At 57.9% G+C, this 19,638-nt stretch overlaps 1 protein-coding gene across 1 annotated transcript in view; it reads right to left on the bottom strand.

Moving 5' to 3' along the window:
• Positions 1-5,562: 5,562 nt before the first annotated feature.
• Positions 5,563-19,638, bottom strand: part of CYP46A1 (cytochrome P450 family 46 subfamily A member 1) — a 36,125-nt gene continuing 22,049 nt past the window's right edge. Inside the window, exons 6-15 of the mRNA XM_024131109.1 lie at positions 18,958-19,096; positions 18,164-18,274; positions 16,431-16,581; positions 16,191-16,253; positions 14,015-14,087; positions 11,580-11,664; positions 10,807-10,917; positions 7,331-7,419; positions 6,489-6,555; positions 5,563-6,297 (exon numbers count right to left, since the gene is read on the bottom strand). Coding sequence (XP_023986877.1) covers positions 6,127-6,297; positions 6,489-6,555; positions 7,331-7,419; positions 10,807-10,917; positions 11,580-11,664; positions 14,015-14,087; positions 16,191-16,253; positions 16,431-16,581; positions 18,164-18,274; positions 18,958-19,096 — 1,060 coding nt within the window. The 3' untranslated portion in view covers positions 5,563-6,126. The remainder of the gene's footprint in view (positions 6,298-6,488; positions 6,556-7,330; positions 7,420-10,806; positions 10,918-11,579; positions 11,665-14,014; positions 14,088-16,190; positions 16,254-16,430; positions 16,582-18,163; positions 18,275-18,957; positions 19,097-19,638) is intronic.

Genomic DNA, 19,638 nt, shown 5'->3' with positions numbered 1-19,638 from the left:
CTGTGTGCACGGGAGCGTGTACACGTGCGTAGGGGAATGTGTGTGCGTGTGTGCACATTCCTGCGTGAGCATGTATATGCGTGTGTGCTTGGGGGGCGGGTACGTATGCACCTGCGCCCTCTGGCTCCTCCCAGCCCACCCTGCAGCCCTGACTCTGCCCAGCCGAGGGCACCTGTCGTGGCCCTGTCACTGCCACCGAGACCTGGCATGGTCTTAGCTCACAGGGAGCGTGGGATGTCATTTCAACCGCCCGGTGGGCATCCATGATGGGCAGTGGCTGCCGGGGCCTGAGGGGGACGTGGGCGCGGCCTCCTGGGGGGCTCACGGGCACGTGGGGGTGGCGGAGGAAGGGCAGGGCAGGGTGCAGGGCGAGCGGAGGTGGTCAGGGAGGAGCAGGCTGACACCTGGAGGGGGAGCCGGACACCTGGACGCCCAGGGTCAGGTTCAAGGTGGAGGAGAAGCCCCGGCGAAGAGAAGAGCTCGGGGTGCCGCGGGGATGGATGTGGCGGGAGATAGGGTGAGGGGGCGGGCCGGCTGCTCCTGTGAACTTGGCAGTTGGCCAGAGTTGGGGTGCTTGGAAGGGAACAGGGGGTAGGAGGTGCACATTTGCCGGGTTTGCTCTGAGCGGGGGTCCCTCCCGGGCCCTCCCCAACGTCGTGCGGTCTCAGGGGAAGCCATGTCCCCCTCCACAGCGGAGGATGGGCGCGAGCCTCGCAGCGGCCGCTTTGCCCGGGCACCGTGCGCTCGGCGACCTCCCGCACCCCGCTCGCTCCCGCACCGGCCCTGGGTTCCCACTGCTTGGCCAGCCAGCACCGATGCTGGGAGCAAAGCGACCCGGGAGGGAGGGAGGGTCAGGGCTGCTCCATCGGAGGTGGGAGGGCATGGCGGCGTGGCGGGGTCAAGGGGGACGCCCTGCTTCCTGCGGGCACCTGCCCTCCCCACATTCACACAGACCCCAGCTGGGTCTCAGCGGTCCCGGCACCTCCTCCCTGCTGGACACCCCGTCTTCCTGGGCCCTCCCCCACCCCGTAAATAGAGGCAGGAAAGCTTCAAACAAGGAGCCTCACCTGGGGCCTTGGTGACCCTGACTTGAGGAAGGACAGAGGATGTCCCCGTTGGATGGACCTGCGTCCCCTGGGTGCGTGGCCTTGGGCGGGCCACCTAACCTGTCGGGGTTAGGATGGGGTGTGCGATGCACAGCCAGGGCCGAACACCAGGTGTGTCCACCTCCTTAGCTTAAAACAGACCCCTCCTTAACAGCTCAGGTCACGGCAGACACACACCCAGACGCGCGCAGCCTGAGACACGCAGACACGGACGCTGAGACCCGTACGCACAGCCTCACAGGCGAGAGACAGAGATACACAGAGACAGGGGGACCCCAGACACACAGAGATATATGGAGAGACACAAATGGACACACACTTGTGGGGCTCACACACGCACCCCGGGGCTCACATATACATAGGCCTTACACACACACACACACACACACACACACACACACACACACACACACACACACACTCCAGTGCAGCTCTGGGAGCTGGTTTCCCACACCCGGGGCGCCCCCATCCAGCCCAGGCACCCTAAGCTGATGGCTGCCTGGGTGCGGGTGGCCTTGGGTGAGCCTCCTGGTCTCCAGGCTCCCGGCCAGGAAAGAAGCCTGAGAGGCCCGTCAACTGCACTGGGTATCCCTAGGGTGTGAGGGTGTGGGCAGCTCCTGGGTTCCTTGGGGCAACCCCTCACCTCTGGGCGCAGGCCAAGGAGCCGCCGTCATTTGGTGTGTGCGAGGGGCGGGTGGCCCAGGGGACGCGGAGCTGCTGGGGGGACTCTGGCCTCCTCCTCAGGCTCCTGGGCTCACAGCAGGGGAGAGGCCCCCCAGGGACAGTGAGGCCCCACCTCTCGGGGCCCTGTCTGTAGAAAGGGGCCCGGGGTCACAGTACAGCTGGGCCCGGGGCTGGCCAGCGCCACCAACACGGACTCCTCCTCAGCCAGGATGCCAGGGCCGCCCGCAGGGCTCTGCCCCCAGGCTGGGGATGCAGGAGCTCTGCCACGGCTGCATCACCCACCTCTGCCCCCCAAAAGCTGAACCAGCGGAGCTGGGCCCGAGGACCGGGAGTGGGGAGGGGAGACAAGCCCTTTGCCCCTGCCCACCTGGCATTGACCCTGGGACCCTCCACACCCCACCTGGGAGGCCGGGCTCCTGCATGAAAGGCGCCAGGACTCCCCACCTCCTGCCCGGCCGCACCGCCTTGAGGTCCACGGAGCCTCCTCCAGGGCAGGCCTGGGGCCTGGGCACGGCCAGCTGGAGGCTGCCTGTGGGACAGCCGAGAGTGGGTGGCTCCAGGCCTCCTCTGGCCCCATCCTCTGCCGTGACCCTCAGGCCCCCCACCCTGGGCGTGACCACTCGGCCTGGCTGGCCGGGGCTGGCTAAGCTGGGCAACACCAGGAGGGTGACCATGATGTCCTCCAGTGGGAAGAGAGTGCGGGAGAGCCATGTTCTGGGAGAAATGAGTGTTTTTAAAGCCCTAGACCATCTGTCCCCATCTCAACCCTGATTCAGAGAAATGCCCCTCCTCTGCAAGTCTCCAGCCGCCCGCCAGAAATACCCCAGTGTCTGCCCCCTCCCCCGGCTGGGGTTATTTTTGGACGTCCAGGCAGACATGCCCAAGGCTGTCTGGAGGAGCCCAGGGTGAAGTCTGGGCAGACGTGCATTTAGGGGTTCAAGACCCTCCTTTGGGTCACGTACTTATCGGGAAGCCGCCTGAAGATGCGGGATTCTCGCCTCAGAGGAGAGTAAGCGTCCACGCAGAGGGGGTGCAACGCAGAACGAACCCCTGGCTTGAGCCCCCTCTCGCCCGTCCCCTGAGGTCGCCTCCAGGTGGTCCTCCCCTCTCGTGATCACCCAGGAAATCCCCCCCACACTGTGTTTGTGGGGTCTGCCTGGCTGGACCTACTAGGGTAGCGGACACCATACCTACTCGGCCAAGACAACCAGGAGCGGCTGAGCCCCATCCAGAGCCTTCCCAGCAGGGCAACTAGCTGTGGTCCTCTGCCCACCCGTGCTGGCTGCCACTGAGGCCCACAGGCCCACCAGGCAACCCCAGACCAGCCTCCAGTCCCAGCACCCAGAGCACAGAGGAAGAAAACCTCCCATCTGACCGCGGCTGGGCCAAGCTTCTCATCTCCACACCAGCAGACAAGGCTCCTGAGGCCACTCCCCACCGCAGCCTGGCCAGAAGACACCCTGAGGGTCCCCCATCCCCAGCCTCCAGACCCCTGGGGCCGAGGGCACCGGAGCTGACTTCCCGGGAGCATAAAATGCATTTGAGGTGTTAGAGCAGCTCAGACCTGAGGGATCAGGGGGGACTTGGGTGAGTGTGCAGGCTGGAAGTTTCCTGCCCGGAGTGAGATTGTAGACCCACCTCACCTTGTCCAGGTTTACAGATGAGGGGGCGGGCTGGGAAAGGGCCATCAGTGCCCGAGGTCCTGAGGGAGGGAACGGCAGGGCAGAGGGTACCAGAGAGACCTAGTGAGGCAGCAGGAAACAGCCGGACGCCACACTCATCTTTGGGCATTTCTCCACCGCGGGACTTTTCTTGCCCAAACTGCCCCTTCCAGGTGAGTCCAGACCTCCCGGCTCGTCCCACTGCGGGTCTGCCGGCATCCCACCACCAGACGCAGGCCCACCGCCCGGAGAGGTGAGGGGGACGCACCGAGTGATCGCTGCCCCCCACCCGCGTGACAGTGCCCCTGCCGCCCCACCAGCTGCCTGACCCTCGCCACGCCTCAGCGCCCCGTCTGTGAAATAGGGACCGTGCTGCCCGCCTGCCTGCCCCCATCCCAGTTGTCACTGGATGCCCCAGACCACCCGCGCCTCTCGCCCTGACCCCTCCTCCAGAAGGCTGGGCTTGCGTCGCCTCGAGTCCCTCCCCCTCCGGACCTCCGGACCCTCCGAGGGTTGGGGAGGCACCGCCCACCCTGCCTGCGGCGGGCCCGCAGTTCTGAGAGCTGCGCCGGGGCGCCACCGTGTGGCTCTTCTGGGAACTGCACTGCCCGGCCTCCTCTGGACGTAACCGCAATAAAGATGCCACCGCCAGTTACAGTTTCAGCTGCTGAGTGTGCAGCCCTGACGCTGAAAGGCTCTGTGCTAAGCACCATCCACGTAGAACGTTCTTAATTCTCCCACAAACCTTCGGGTGTGGGTCCTGTTATTTGTCCTCCCTTACAAATGGGGAAACTGGGGGCGAAGCCCCGTAACCAGTGACAGGTGGGGTAGGATTTGACCCAGGAGGTCTGGCTGCAGGACCTTGGTTTTAATCGCATCCATCTTGCCTGGGCCCCGGGGGTTGGTACCAGCCCTGTGCACACTGAGGTCTCCTGGGGGGGGGTGGCGCTTAAAAGGAAAGGTTTCCAGGCCCCACCCCAGCTGACCCGATCCAGCTGGCCCAGACACACCCTTCTCAGAGCCACAGGAGGTTCTGGCCTCCCCACCACCACCCCAAGGCAGGGAGAAGGAAACAGAGAGGGAGGGGCGTAGCTCGATAAGGGCCCAGCCGAGTGCTCCGCTCAGTCCGGGGCTTGGGGGAGCAGGAGGACCCTCACTCAGCAAGGAATCTGCAGCTACAGAGGCGTCCCAGAGGCCAGACGCTCTGCCCAGAGGCTCAGATGCGACCACTCTCGTGGGACCCCATGTCCAGCCTGGGCTGGGAACGCAGCCCATCCTAGGGCAGAACACCCACCTGTGCTGAGCGTGCCACCTCCTCCCCTGAGCCTCAGTTTCCTCGGAGCTGTCGTTCAGACTGCAGCACGGGCTGAGGGGATGACGTACAGCGGGGGCCAGTCCAAATCTGTGCCCTCTCAGGCATGGGGGGCGGACCTGTCCGGCGCATGTACCCCAGGCAGTGGGCCAGCTGTTCCTGCGTGAAGACAAACTCCCAAGTGCTGAAGGAGAAACAGGCCCTTTCCCTTGGACAGGCCCAGAGGACATGGCAGGTCCGGTATTTCCTACCCCCTGGCCACCCCTCAGCCCCGAGGAGGAAGGCACAACTTCCTCACCCACCCACCGCCGTGAGGGTTACAGTCTCAGCACCTGGGCCCCAGCAGCCTCCTCCGCCCAGGTCAGGAGGGGCAGCCCTGTGCCAGCAGGTGCACAGGTGCAGTGGGTGTGAGGCCAGGCGTCCACACTCAGCTCCACCAAGCTGCCCCCAAGAGAGATCCTGGGGGCTCCAGCCTATGTGACGCCCTCTGGAGTGTCAGTGGCCTTGTTGGGAGTAGACTAGACCACACAGGCCCCAGGGCCCCCGATCCTCTCAAATCAAGCTCTCAAAACTGCCCACAGTCCCAGCCTCACCCCCCAGGAGCATGGCCTTGCACATAACATGGGGGCCTCCCGGGAACCTGGGCCGTCTTCTCCCGACGTGGCATTGTCTGGGCATCTCCAAGGGCAGCTTCCAGAGCTGCATCAGCCCTTAGGGAGATCAGCCTCAACAAGGCACCCATTTTACAGATGAGAAAACGGAGGCCAGAGCACCCTGGCCTGGTCTGGCCGTTCATTCATGCAGTCAACACATTTATTTATCGAGCATCGACTCTGTGCCAGGCCCTGGGTGGGCACAGGGGGCTCAGAGGTGAATCACACGCAGACCCTGCCCTCGAGGCACTCACAGCCTGGCAGGGCAGTCGGTCACATCGAAGGACACTCATGATACAGTGTGGTCAGTGTGGTGCTAGAGGTAGCACAGGTGGCCAAGGGAGCACAGAGGAGGGGCCCCTGGCCCAGCCGGGGGGCGGTAAGGGGGGCTTCCTGGAGGAGGTGACACCTGAAGAGGGCTTTAGGGAGTGAGCAAGAGTTAGGGTGTCTGGCAGGGGGCGTGGCCTGTGCAAAGAGGTGGGGGGGAGACAACAGCACATCTGGGCGGCAGCTGGGAGATGGCAGGCGCTGGTCCAGGAAGGGCAGCGGAGTCAGCAGGGTTCGGGGAGCTCTCAGGGCTGTGAAGCAGGTGGCAGTGGGCAGAGGGCCCGCGGGGAGCCAGCGTGGAGGGCGTTCCCGGGGAAAGAGGGCGGGGGAACAGCATGGGCGTGGCCCTGGCGGAGGAGTCCGGTCCTGCCCGGGGGGGCCCCTCAGCAGGGCGGGGGCGGGGGCGCGGGCTGCCAGCCCCGAGGCTGCAGGGTGCACAGCACGGGGTCCAGCGGCTTGAGCGTGGCCTGCTCCAGCAGCCTGAATCGCTGCCCGGGCACCAGCCGGAACTCCAGCCTCTGCAGCAGCTTGGCCATGACCACCTTCACCTCCATCTGTGCGCGCGGGGGCGGGGGGGCGTCAGTGACATGAATGAGGGAATGAGCAGCAAGTGCCACAGTTGCCTGGGTCCCCAGCCCCCAGCCCCCAGCCCAGGGACCCAGAGCAGGGCTCTGAAATGCTTCCCGGTGACAAGACGTCACCCCGCAGTCACTTCTGGGCAGAAACCCCAGCGCTGGCCCCCTACCTGAGCAAACTGCTGCCCGATGCAGGAGCGGGGTCCCAGGGAGAATGGGAAGTAGGTGAACTTCGGCCTGCGTGCGGGGAGAGAGGCGTCAGGAGGCAGCCCCGCGACAGTCGTGACAAAGCCATCCTTGTGATGACCGGCTTTGGGCCAGGGCTCGTTTTCGAACATGCTAAAGACATCAACAGCTGACTCGGCTAAGCTCTGGGTCAGCATTGTCTCATTTTATCCTCCTCTGAGCCTTCCGGAAGGAGCTGTTATTATTCCCATTTCACAGATGGAGGAACTGAGGCTCAGAGAGGCAAAGCAACACCCCCAAGGTCCTACGTCACTTACTCCGCTTATGCAGCCGGTCGCACGCTCAGTTCTGGGCAGTCTGGGTCTGGACTCAGGTGTCTGTCCCCTGAGCCTGGCTCTCCTCCCCAGCACTGCTTCAGTACTTGAAACCATTCACTCCCACAGCCACCTCTAGAGGGAGCCGGCGGTATTCCCATTTCTCAGATAGGAGCATCAAGGTGTGGGGGGCGGGGATGCAGTCACTTGCCCAAGTCACAGGCCTTCCCAGTATAAGGGACTGGTTATGAGCACAGACTTTAAAACCATTCTGAGCTGGGCTCAAACCTTGGTTCCGCCCCTTCCTGGCTGTTCACCTTTGTGCAAGTTACCTAACCTCTCTGAGCCGTTATTTCCTCCCTGTAAATGGGGCCAGAGTGGGGTTCACAACTCCCTCGCAGTGATCTGGAAGGCTACGTGGGCTCAGTGAGCACAGGCAGCTCAGACCAGAGGCCGCTGGGACCATCCTCCCACCAGGTCTCCACTTGTGGACAGCTTGAAGAGAGACTTACTTGGGTGCTTTGGGGCTGAAGCGATCTGGGTTGAAAGTCAGCGGGTCCTCAAAGTATGTGTCCATCCGCCCCATGACATAGGTGCTGAACTGCCGGGCAGAGGATCCGCTTGTCTCTGGCTCCAAGGATGGGTCCCCTCGCACCTCCCCCACCTGCTGCAGTCATCCAGTGGGGAGACTCGGAGCAGAGAACCCCCTCCCGCACTCCCCACCCCTGCTCTACTCCGCCCTCCCATCTCCCCACCCACACATCTCCCCACCCATCTCTCCACCTGCCCCTCTGGACCAGTGCGGAATTCCACTGGCCCCTGAAAAGTCTCTAAGAGGAAGAAAAGGGGCAGCCCAATACGCTGCCGACCAGCTGGGCTACATCGTCCATGCTTGACCTCACCCTATGGGGGAGCTACAATTATCCCCATTTTGCAGATGAGGAAACTGAGGCTCAGAGGTTCATGACTTGCCTGAAGTCACCTGGCAAGTAAGCGGCCAAAATGAGATGCAAACTCAGGTCTGTTGCGAGGCCATCTTTCTCTAGATTCAAAGTTTCTCTTCAACACAAGGCTTGCTTCAGTCGGGTGGGGGTGGGGGAGCCGCAGAGCCCCCACTAGCCTTTCACCTGCACACCTGGCGCCGCCTGATTGAAGCTGAAGCTCCATGCCCCGGCCCCCAGGGGCCATTCAGGCCCCACAACTTGGGCCCTGGCTGCTGACCTTTGCACAAAGTATCTCCCGAAGCCCGTGCTGCCCCTGGTTCTCTGTGTGAGAGTCCAGGGCAGCCAGGGCTGGAGGGGGGGCCTGGAGCTGAGTGGGAGCATAAGACCAGGAGGGGTCTAAGGTCAGCAAGGGCACCTACTATGTGCCAGGGGTTTTTGCCAGACACGTGATGTACATTATCCTGTATTATCCTGTTGGCTCAGGTACCATTATCCCCATCTTACAAGGATGGTACTGAGGCCTGGAGGTTCAGGGTCTTCCCTGAGATGACCCAGCCAGCAGGAAGCAGGGCCTGGATTAGAGCCTGGCTCTGCCCACTCAAGGTCCACGGGGTTGCACACGTGGGTTGAGAGTCAGCCCCAGGGCCTCGCCCTGCCGGACACAAGGGCATTCTGAAGAGATGGTCATTAAGGCAGGTGGTATTGGTGCAGGATGTTTTTTGTAAAAAAGTACAGATACGGAATCCCCTGGCAGTCCAGTGGTTAGGACTCCACGCTGTCACTGCCGAAGACCCAGGTTCGATCCCTGGTCTCGGAACTAAAATCCCACAACCTGCATGGTGTGGCCAAAAAAAAGCACACATGGATGAAGCTTTGATACGTGCTGGAGAGGGCTTGGCAGAGCCCTGGGGAAGGGAGACTCAACAGGTGGGACTGGAGCACGTCTTTCTCCTTTGTAAAAATAAACATAGGTTCTGTTTGGGGCTGAATTGCATCCCCCTAAAATTCATAAGTTGAAGTCGTAACTTCAGAATGTGACTGTATTTGGAGATAAGCTCCTTAAAGAGGTAAGTAAGTTAAAATGAGGTCATTGGGGCCCCTAATCCAGCATGACTGGTGTTCTTATAAGAAGAGGAGATTAGGACACAGACACACGCAGAGAAGAAGCCATGTGAAGATGGAGGGAGAAGATGGCTGTCTGCAAGACAAGGAGGGAGGCCTCAGAAGAAACCAACCTGCTGACACCTAAATCTTGAACTTCTGGCCTCCAGGACCGTGGGAAAATAAATTTCTGCTCTTTAAGCTACTCTGTCCATGATGCTTTGCAATAGTAGCCTCAGCAAACACAGACCCTTACCTCACACCATATGCAAAATCAATTTCAGATAGATAAGAGCTTAACTTTCAAAAGTGTAAAATCAGTAGAAGACAATGTAAGTGAAGACTCTTCTGACTTCAAAGCAGGGAAGAATTTCTTAAACAAGACAAAAGAAGATAACTAACCACTAAAAAATTTAAGAATGTCAGATCATTAAAAACAAAGACAGGGCTTCCCTGGTGGCGCAGTGGTTGAGAGTCCGCCTGCCTAGGCAGGGGACGCGGGCTCGTGCCCCGGTCCGGGAAGATCCCACACGCCGCGGAGCGGCTGGGCCCGTGAGCCGTGGCCGCTGAGCCTGCGCGTCCGGAGCCTGCGCTCCGCGACGGGAGAGGCCGCAGCAGCGAGAGGCCCGCGTACCGCAAAAAAAAAAAAAAACCAAAAACAGCAAAGACAAACCACGTATCTAGAGATGACATTTGCAACACATCTACCTGATAAAGGATTAACATGTGAATTCGTAAAGACAACTCTACCTAATAACAAGAAAAGACAAACGACCCAAGAGAGGGAAATGAACAAACCCCTCACAGAAGAGGAAGAACGGTGTAGGGCTGCCCAGACTCACCAGTAACCAGGAAAGTGCACATCAAGACCACAGCAAAATACTTTCCTTACACCTATTGGACTGGCAAAAAATAAGAAATTGGCCCCTACTAAGTGGTGAGGAAGATAAGGAACAGACTCTCTCTTACACCACAGGGGAGCATCTGAACTGGCAAAGCCACTTTGGAAAATAATTTGGCCCTAGTTTATAAAGTGGATCAGTCATCTGTCCTACAACCCAGCCCTCCCCCTCCTGGGCACACACCCAACAGACACATTTGCACGTTGCATCAGGACGCAGGACAGGAAAGCTGACAGCAGCAGCTATGCTCATGATGGCAACAAACTGGGACCCTCTCAAATGCCTGTTGACCCCGGAATCAATGCGCAATAGGGCAACTCACACAGCAGAATATTACACAGCAGTGAGGATGGGTGGCCTACAGCCGCACGTGGAAATCTACACCACCTTAATAGACATCGTACTGAGTCACAGAGCAAGTCCTAGGACATATTATTGTGTGGGCGCGCACACACCTGAAGGCAAGGGAATGGCAAGCACAAAATTCCGGAGAGTGACAGCTTTTGGAGGGATTCAGGAGAACGATGCGTACGTAGGTGGTGACGTTCTAGTTTTGGGGGCAGGTGGTGGGTTTGGGCAGGTCATTGTGCATGAATGGAGCCTGAATGAACGAATGAATGAGGAAACAGCCAGAGGAACAAAAGGTAAAGGAGAACAGGGGGAGAGAGTCAACCTCAGTGGGAGGAGGGGCCATGGCGAGAGAAGGAACTGGGGCAAATTTGGGCCAGCTCTGAAACTGGGCACATCCCATTCTGCCCCTTGCTGGCTGTGTGACCTCAGGAAAGTAACTTAACTTCTCTGAGCCTCAGCAGCCTCAGCTGTAAACGAGGCACCTCCCTTTTCGAATCATCCGCTGTAATCTTACACTGGACAGTGGGGTGGGGAGAGAAAATTCATCACAGGGTTATGGTAAGACTCAAACAAGAATGCACGGGGCGGCCAGGGAGGATAACGGGGCCACGGACTTTGGAGGAGTCCCTGATGTCAGCGGACAGCCCCGAATTGGCCAGCTGGGGGCAGGCAGGCAGGGCCCCCACGCACCAGGAGCGGGGTGTTGCCGGGGACTCGGACCCCATCGATCAAGGTCTCCTCCTCCAGCAGACGAAAGGTGCCCCACGCTGGCGGGTACAGCCTCAGCGACTCTTTGAGGACCTGCGGACACCACACAGGGAGATAACGAGAGACGTCAAGAGACCCCATGGAAAGTGCCAGAAGCATGTCCCGGACGCACCTCTGCTCCATTTCACGGTGCTGAATGTGCACCCACGGCCGAACTGGGTCCCTAACCCCGCAAGGGTAGCATCATCTGCACGTCCAGCCCCTCATGTGACAGAAGGAGAAACCAAGGCCCAGAAGAGGGGTTGTGCAAAGCCACAGTGCCAGAGACCAGACCAGACCAGAGACCAGAGCCAGGCCTCCCTCTAAACCAGGGCTCCCAGCATCCTGAGGACCCCGGCAGCTCGAGGAAGGCCTCCTCCTGTGCTGTGCTGGGGGTTGGAGGGGGGTTCTGCTGAGCCTGGCCCCCAGCTGGGAAGCCTAATGCTTGTGGAACCCAGGCCTAACTGGGTTTTCCTAACTGGGCTGGTTTCCATACTGGGATCACCTGGGAAACCTTAGCCATGCTGGGTCCCGCCCCCAGCGACTCAGTGTCATTGGTCTGGAGCAGCCTGGACATGGGCAGTTTTTTAACCTCCCAGGGGAGTCTCAGGTGCAGCGACATTCAAGAACCCCTGTACTAAAGGGTTCAAGGAGGCAGCAGGCCTGGTCGATGAATTGCCCACCTCTGCCCAGAAGCTTCTCCCCCATCCCCGCACCTGGGACAGGTACTGCAGTCTCCCCAGGTCCTCGCAGTCAAGGTGCCTCTTGGAACCGATGACCTCATCCACCTCAGCCTGCAGCCTGTCAGTCAGACAAAGACAAGTTCGTCTCCAAGGAGAGACGCCCCACGTTAGTTTTAAGAAGGGCGGGATGGGAGGAAACGTGAAGAGAGGGGCCTGGGGCTTCCCCGCTGCACACACCGCCCCCCAGCCCCCCTTCGGGAAGGAACCTCCACGTCCAAACGCAGACGCCCACGCAGCTGGCAACTACGTTCCAGGCCCTTAAAACATTCGCCCGCTGTGTGTGCTGCTCGGAATCGGCTGTAGGAAACAAACCACCACAGAACAAGGTCTTTGCACAAAGATGCCCCTTTCAGCCCGGTTCACAGCAGCTGGAAACAGCAGAAGGGGCGATGCAGGAATGCAGGGACGAGCCTGGGGACGTGCACCGTTAGAATAATATGCAGCCGTAGAGGTGGACCTGGACCACTTCCCACCCATGACGGGGTCTTTTGTCAAAAGACAGAAAATAACAAGTGCTGGTGAGGCTGTGGAGAAATCGGAGCCCTTGGGCACTGCTGGTGGGGATGTAAAGTGGCGCAGCTGCTTTGGAAAATGGTATGGAGGCGCCTCAAAAAGTTAAACACAGAACTACCATGTGATGCAGCAATCCCACTTCTGGGCAGACGGGTCTCAAGTAGACATTTACACACCGACGTTCACAGCAGCACTATTCGCAATAGCAAAAGGTGGAAGCAACCCAAGTGTCCACCGATGGATGAATGGATGAACAAGACGTGGTCCATACATACAAGGGAATATCACTCAGACTCAGAAGGGAAGGGCATCCTGCCACTCGCTGCCGCACGGATGAGCCTTGAGGACATTGTGCTGAGTGAAACAAGCCAAACAAAAAGGACAAATACACTACAATTCCACTCATATGAGGTCCCAAGAGGAGTCAGATTTCTGGAGACAGGAAGGTGAATGGTGGTTGCCAGGGGCTGGAGGAAGGGAGGCAGGGAGTGAGGAGTTAGTCTTTAACGGGGACAGTTTCCGTTTGGGAGGCTGAAATGTTCTAGAGATGGACGGTGGTGAAGGATGGTGGTGATGGATCCACAACAGTGTGAATGTACTTAATGCCACTGAACCATACGCTTGAAAATGGTTTAAATGGTAAATTTTATTATATATATGATATTATATATGATATATATATGATATACATATATACACATAGACACAATATTGAAAAAAAAGAACTTGGGAAGAGGTTGCAAAACTGTGGGGTAATGTTGTGATAATATACATGGCAAAATTCAGTAATTAATCATGAACTGTCAATGGGTGGATGGATTTATTATTATAATTATAATCATTATTTTAACTTTTTAACTTTTTAACTTTTCTGCTTTTCTCCAAATTTTTAATAAATACTATTACGTATTTTTAAACACCAATAAGCTACAGTTGACCCTTGCACAACACAGGAGTTAGGGGCACCGACCCTCCGCACAGTCAAAAATCCGAGTATAACTTTACAGTTGGCCCTCTGTGTCCGCGGCTCCACATCCACGGATTCAACCAACTGCGGACCGTGTGGTGCTGTAGCAGGTATTTAGTGGAGAGAATCCACGTGTAAGTGGACCCGCACGGTCCAAACCCTTGTCGTTCAAGGGTCAACGGTGTTATAGTCTCAGGCAATCGTTCAGTCTGCCCTTCCCTGCTGGTGATGTGGCAACCGTTGCTCTGATGGACCCTTCCCCATGTCCACGGAGGCCCCACCCCCAAGCCTGTTGGCGGCATTTGCAGAGCGCTCTTACATTTAGCTCAGCCCGTCTGTGCAACAGTCTTTGAGGGACACTGTTTGTATTTAAGGAAACCAATGGCCCAGCTCAAATGCCATCTCCCCAGCGATGCCCTCCTTTGTCTTGCCAGGTGCAGACAAGCGCTCCCTCAGCACTTTGCTTGGAATTCTGTTCAGTCCTCAGTGCCAGCCCCTGGCCAGACCCTGAGTACATCTTGGGAGGGAAAGAGCCACGTCCCTGCCCTCTTGGAGCTTCTGGTTTCATGACTGAAATAGACTCAAAGCAAACAGTCCCAGGAGAAAACGCATCTGTGAGCTGGGAGGAGGCTAGGAGGGGAAACAGAGTGGATGCTTCAGGGGTCTAAGAAGGCTTCTGAGGAGGGGGAAGAGGAAGGGGAAGGAGGAGGGGGAGGGGGAGGAGTGGGAATTCTCCAGGAGAAAAGCAGGAAGAGGAGCTTCTAGAAGTAGGAACAGCATGTGCAAAGACCCTGGGGTGAAGGGAAGCAGGACACATTGGAGGGGGCTCAGCCATGGGAGATGGGAGCAGGTGGTCCTCTAGGAACAAGACATCAGATAAACCCCTTCACCAACGTCAAGGGGAGGCCTCCATCGCCCCTTTTCGTACCTCGCCAAGATCTCCGGCTGGCGCGACAGCTCCATCACCGTGAATGCCAGGTGATTGGCAGAGGTCTCGTGACCTGCAGGAAAGGAGGAGAGCGGAGGCTCCACGAGGCCTGCGGGGCTGCTGCTGGCCCAGCCTGCCTGGCCTCTGAGACCCCAAGCCCCTGGTGGTAGTCCAAGCCCTCACTTCTCCCCCTTGGCTGAGCCAGACGTACAGATACGAGGGAGACACCTGTCCACCTCCGCATTCCTGCTGTCAAAGAAATGGCCTTTGCCCCATGCATCCGTGTCTCACACCCTAAAAGCCCCTTGCCCCAACTATCCTTGTGCCTGGCCTGGCCTGGAGGGATATTCGTCCCCATTTTGCAGACGAGCAAGCTGAGGCTGAGAGGAATGTGTCCCTCTTAGGTCACACAGCAGGAGGAACAGAGCTAGGACTCAAGTCAGGCAAAGCTTTCAAGCCCAAAGCCCATGAAGCTGCGGGCACCAGCCCCTGAGGTCTGGAGAGGGTGCATCTCCTGTCACGGGGACCGACTCCCCAGGCGGAGAGGGCGGATTCTGGGTTCTGGCAGGATCTGGTCAAGTTGATAGCATCAGCCCCACCCCCACCCCAGTTGGCCAGGGAGGGAAACGAGTTGCACCACTTTCCTCTAAAGGGGTAGCGGGCTTAACAGGTGGCAACCACTGCCAGCCAGGGGGCCCCAGGGGCTGCTCGAATGCAAGAGAGGGGCCTACACCTTCCAGCAAGTAGGTGCTGGGAAGGAGGTCCAGCTGCCCCCAGGGCTGGAATGTGGGCAAGTCACGGCCAGGGGACACCACAGGGGAGGCCGGGGAGGAGAATCAGAAATGGCCGGAAGTCCCAGCCTGGCCCTGGCTCTGCATTGCCAGCAGTGACTCAGTTTCCTCAAAGGACAATGGGAGGACACAGCTGTCCTCTCCCCGGCCCCTTGCGGTAGGGGCACAGGGCTCGTGGTGGGCTGCGAGCAGGACATGAGGGGAGTTATTAAACCCCCACTGGAAGGCTGGATGGACACCCCCATTTTAGAGATGAGGAAACTGAGGCCCAGGCTGCAGAGCCGGCCTACGGAAGAACCACATCCAGGACTCGGGCCCCTGGCTCAAAGCATGAAGACCAGCCAGCCTTCATTCAGCAAGCACTTTATCATGCGCGGAGGACGGCGCCCTGAGGTCCTGCTCCAGTCCTACTTCTCCAGGTCTCCCGGGCTATCTGTGAACGTGACCCCCACCTGGAGGGCCCTCTTCCACGCCGTCCACGTGGCAGACCCCCTCCCCCTTCGTGACCCTCTCGCAGGGGAGGCAGGCTTCCTCCTCTGAAAATCCACTGCCCAGCAAGGCAGTTCTGTCTGTCTGTCCACCTCCACCATCAGACTATGAAGTATCCCTCATCTTGTTCATCTCTGTCTTCCCTGTGCCTGGTCTTCGCTCATTTCATCCGATCTTTATGGGTACCTACGGCACTGGGCCCTGGGAATACACAGGTGAGCAAAACAACATAACCCCTGGCTCACCGAGCATGCAATCTGCCGGGGGAGACAGACCTTATCGAATTACACCGATAAACATACGACTTAACACTGTGAGATGTGTGGGCAGAGAGGAGCTCTGGGCGCCATGGAGAGCTTCTAACTGGGGCCTGATGGGTCTGGCCAATCCCTGAGGGCTTCTGCGAGGAAGAGGCGCCTAAGGGATTGCTGAAGGGTGAGGAGAAGTTTTCCAGGTGAAGGACAACGCTCAAGAAATATTTGAGGAGCAAACGAATAAAGGTGCTTAGCACATCTTCTGGTGCTAGCGTACGGAAGGCCTCGGCATAAATTTTGAGTGAGGCAGAGACTCGAATTCCAGCGGCCAACCTCTCCTGAGCCCCAAAAGGCAGCTTCACAAATCCTCACAATCGCCAGCTCCAGAGCCAGGTGGGAGGCCACCCAGAGAGCCTCCTGGGCCTCGCCAAGCTAAGAGAGAGGGCATCTGCTGCCCTCACCCCAGCCCCCCAGTTCCACGGCAGAACTCTGCTCAGACTGTCTGGGAAAATCGGACTGCTGAGAAAATCAGCAGCTCAGAAGACTGCTCGGAGAAAATCTCTGAGCCAGGGTTTAAGCCATCCACGGTCCCCTTCGCTCCTGCAAAGCTCTGAACCTTGGGTGGCTGCTGAAGTTACAAACCAGCAATGAAGAAGGTGACGAAGTTGTCCAGCAGAATCTCGTCGTCCTGGGCCCCCTCTTCAGCTGAAAGACAAGGCGAGTCTCAGAGCCCCAGGAGCAGATGCCGCCTGGGACGCTAAGAATCCTGGTCTCCTCCCCACTCCCCGCTCCCCTAGGGCCAGACAGAACCAGCTGGAGTCAACCGATGGGGGGCACCCCCGCTGCCTGGCCCTCCCAAGGCCCTCGAGGGAGCCCTGGCACCTTTGAGAATCTGTGTGAGGATGTCAGAAGGCACGTCCTCCCCCCTCTGCAGGGCCTCCCGGCGGCGCTGGACCCAGTCCTTGCCAACCTGACGCAGGAAACGCACGCTCTCCCGGACCTCGCGAAGCTGCTTCCACTTCCCCGGCATAAACTGAATGAGAGTTCCAGCTCAGCGTGGTGGACTGGACACAAACTTTCCCTCTCCCCTGTCCCCCCAACTCCAAAATGACTTCGGAAATCCACAGCGGCACCGGCAAGCTGGGAGGGTGGAAGAATGTGAGAACATTCTAGAAAAGATCAAGCAGCCAGGAGACTTTATCAGGATGGTGGGCTATGGGGAATTCTCTGGCGGTCCAGTGGTTAGGGCACTTTCACTGCCGGGGCCCCGGGTTCGATCCCTGGTCTGGCAACTAAGATGCCGCAAGCCATGTGGCCTAAGCCCAAGCACTGGCTTCCCCTTCCTGCCCCAAATCCCTAGAAATGATGGGAAAGATGCCTTAAAATACCCACAGAGCACTGGAAAATAAGAAGGGATTCCTGAAGGATGGAGGCAATTAGGATCACGTCGAAGGAGGAAACTTCAGCCAGAGGGAAGTAGGGTGAAATTAACTGCGGAAAAGGTGGGGTGGACTCTAAGCTCAGAGTCCGAAGTCCCAGGGAACAGACGGGGGTCCTGAGCATCTGTCTGGGGATCAACTCAAGTACTGTAGCCGAGCAGGACTCTATGGGGTCTTCCCAGAACAGACCCCCCACCCCACCCCCATGTCCTCCACCTGCCTCTTGTCTATAGAAAAACCTTAGCCTCCTAGGCCTTCCCCAAGTCCCAAAGAGTGAATTTAATCAGAGAAGGGGTAAAATGCAGAAAGAAAGGAAAACAGTCCAGCAAGACAAAATAACAGTTTAACTATTAAACAAAGTCAAGGATCTTTAGTTTCTCCTCAAGGGCTATAGATAATATTCTGAGCCATGTCCTTTGAGCTGTTTTCCAGATACCGAAGCCCCACCAGGTGGGAGAAGTTAACTGTACGCTGCACACCAGCACGTACAGCCCAGACTGGTTGGAACCAGAAGGTTGATGATGACTCCCGATTACCTCACCACCAACCAATCAGAAGAAGGTCCACAAACTAATCACATACCCACACCCTCCCCCCGCCCCCCAAACACACATCCCCGTCTTTAAAAACCTTTCCCCGAAAGCCTTCAGGGAGTTTGGGCCTTTTAAGCACTAGCTGCCTGGACTCCTTGCTTGGGGCCCTGCAATACATGTTGCACTTTCCCTCACCACAACCCAGTATCAATATATCGGCTTTACTGCACGTGGGCAAGCAGACCCAAGTTCGGTTTGGCAACCGTGCCACCTTTCCCCCTTCTTCTTCCTTCATGCCTGGAACAAGGAGGCAATAGCTGGATCTGCAGCAGCCATCTTATAACAACGAGGTGATGTGCTAGAGACAGTGGAACAGAAAGACAGAAAAATCCAGGAACATCTGACATTGTGGGGTCATCATTGCCATCCTGCTTCAGGATCATTTCACATGAGAGAAAGATTTACTCCTAATTTACTTAAACCACTTCGATTTTCAGCCTCTACTTTAGGGGACGTATGCAAATCCTAACTGATTTGGAAGTCACTTCAGACATATCAGAACTCAAACCCCATTTTGAAAAAAAAAATCACAGGAGGAAGTTCTCCAGCAATTGAGGACAAGACAAGCTACGATGGCAGGTACCTTTGCCAGACTGTTTCGGGATGCACTGATGCCCTCCAGGATCAGTTTCACTTTCCGGGACAGAGGCTTCTGGGCACCCAGCAGCATGCTGGTCTCCATTCCAAAAGCTGCCTGGGGGAGAGAGAAGGACAAGGTCATACGAGGGTGATGGGAGGACTGAAGACCCAGGGCAGAGCCTGGGCTAAGGGTTGTGTGCACCATGTCATCGACTCCTTACAACAACCCGTGATAATCCCGAACCTGTGGGATGTGGTAGGATTAAGTGGCACATAGTAGCCACTCAACAAACCTTGGCTTCCTTCCCTGACAAGATGCATTTCCCCTGAAATGCAGCCTTCCTTGTGTGTCTATTTCACACCCAGCTTCCCAGTGAATTGTTGAGTGGTGCTGACTCTTCACTCACTGTGCCTGAACTCTATCCTTAACCTGGGTTGGGGGTTATCTGGGCCACTGCTGAGACAGCCAGGGTGAAAAGTCAAGCAATACCCCATGGGGGGTGCTGAGGGGGAGGTAGGCTTGGGCTGGGAGTCGGGCAGACCTGAGATCCCGTCCTAGTCCTGCCACTCACCAGCCAAAGGCCTGTCTCCGCAGCTCTTTATGTCCATTTCTAGAGAATGAGTTAGGTAGCTCCAACCTCGCGCTGTTGTTTTAAAAGTTCGAGGAGACAAAACAGATGACCCTCCCAGCCCAGAGAAGGGGCAGCTTATACGTGGAGAAGCGGGGGGAGGGGAAGGAAGAAGTGCCCTCTGCCCGTGTGGCCCTGCCCACGCCCCACTCCGCCGTCCTCCCGTCACCTTGGCCAGGATGTCCATGGTGGCGCAGGTCAGCATATCCTGCATGGACACCGGAGTCTGCCCATCCGCCTTGGCTTCCAGAATCTCCACCAGCTGCTCTGCTTTCTCATTGAATGTTCCCATCAAGCCAACCAAGGAGCTGGGGAAACAGCACAGACATCAGCGGCCACTGGGACCAGCCCAGGGCTGCGGACATCCTGTGCCCCCCTTGCTGAAGGGAGACCAGTGTGCAGAGTGGAGGTGGGGCCCCTCCCAGCCTTTCTGGTCTCCCCTTAAGAGCCAGCTCACAGGATGGGGCTGCAGTAATCAAACAAAGCTTTGGATTTCACCAGCCCCCCTCTACTCAGGATGGCCACTGTCCCTTTACCCTTGTTTTAATGGTTTCATGGGTCCTCTGTTTGCCACTTGGCCCTTCAACTCTGACCCCCAAGGAGATATGGCAATGTCTCCAGAAGACAGTGGGGAGGAAGGGAAGAAAGGCCTCTGGGGCCTCTTAGAGTCCATGAAGTTTCCCCTCCAACCTCGTGGTTGCACTGCCCACTCTCCTTACCTGCCCTGCCTGGGGCCAACATCTGCAGTCTTTTTTTTTTTTTTTTTTTTGCGGTACGCGGGCCTCTCACCGTTGTGGCCTCTCCCGTTGTGGAGCACAGGCTCCGGACGCGCAGGATCAGCGGCCACGGC

This window comes from Physeter macrocephalus, chromosome 11, assembly GCF_002837175.3.
Source record: "Physeter macrocephalus isolate SW-GA chromosome 11, ASM283717v5, whole genome shotgun sequence".
NCBI lineage: Eukaryota > Metazoa > Chordata > Mammalia > Artiodactyla > Physeteridae > Physeter > Physeter macrocephalus.
Note: the sequence above shows the minus strand (reverse complement) of the source record. Positions and strands in the feature narration are given on the sequence as shown.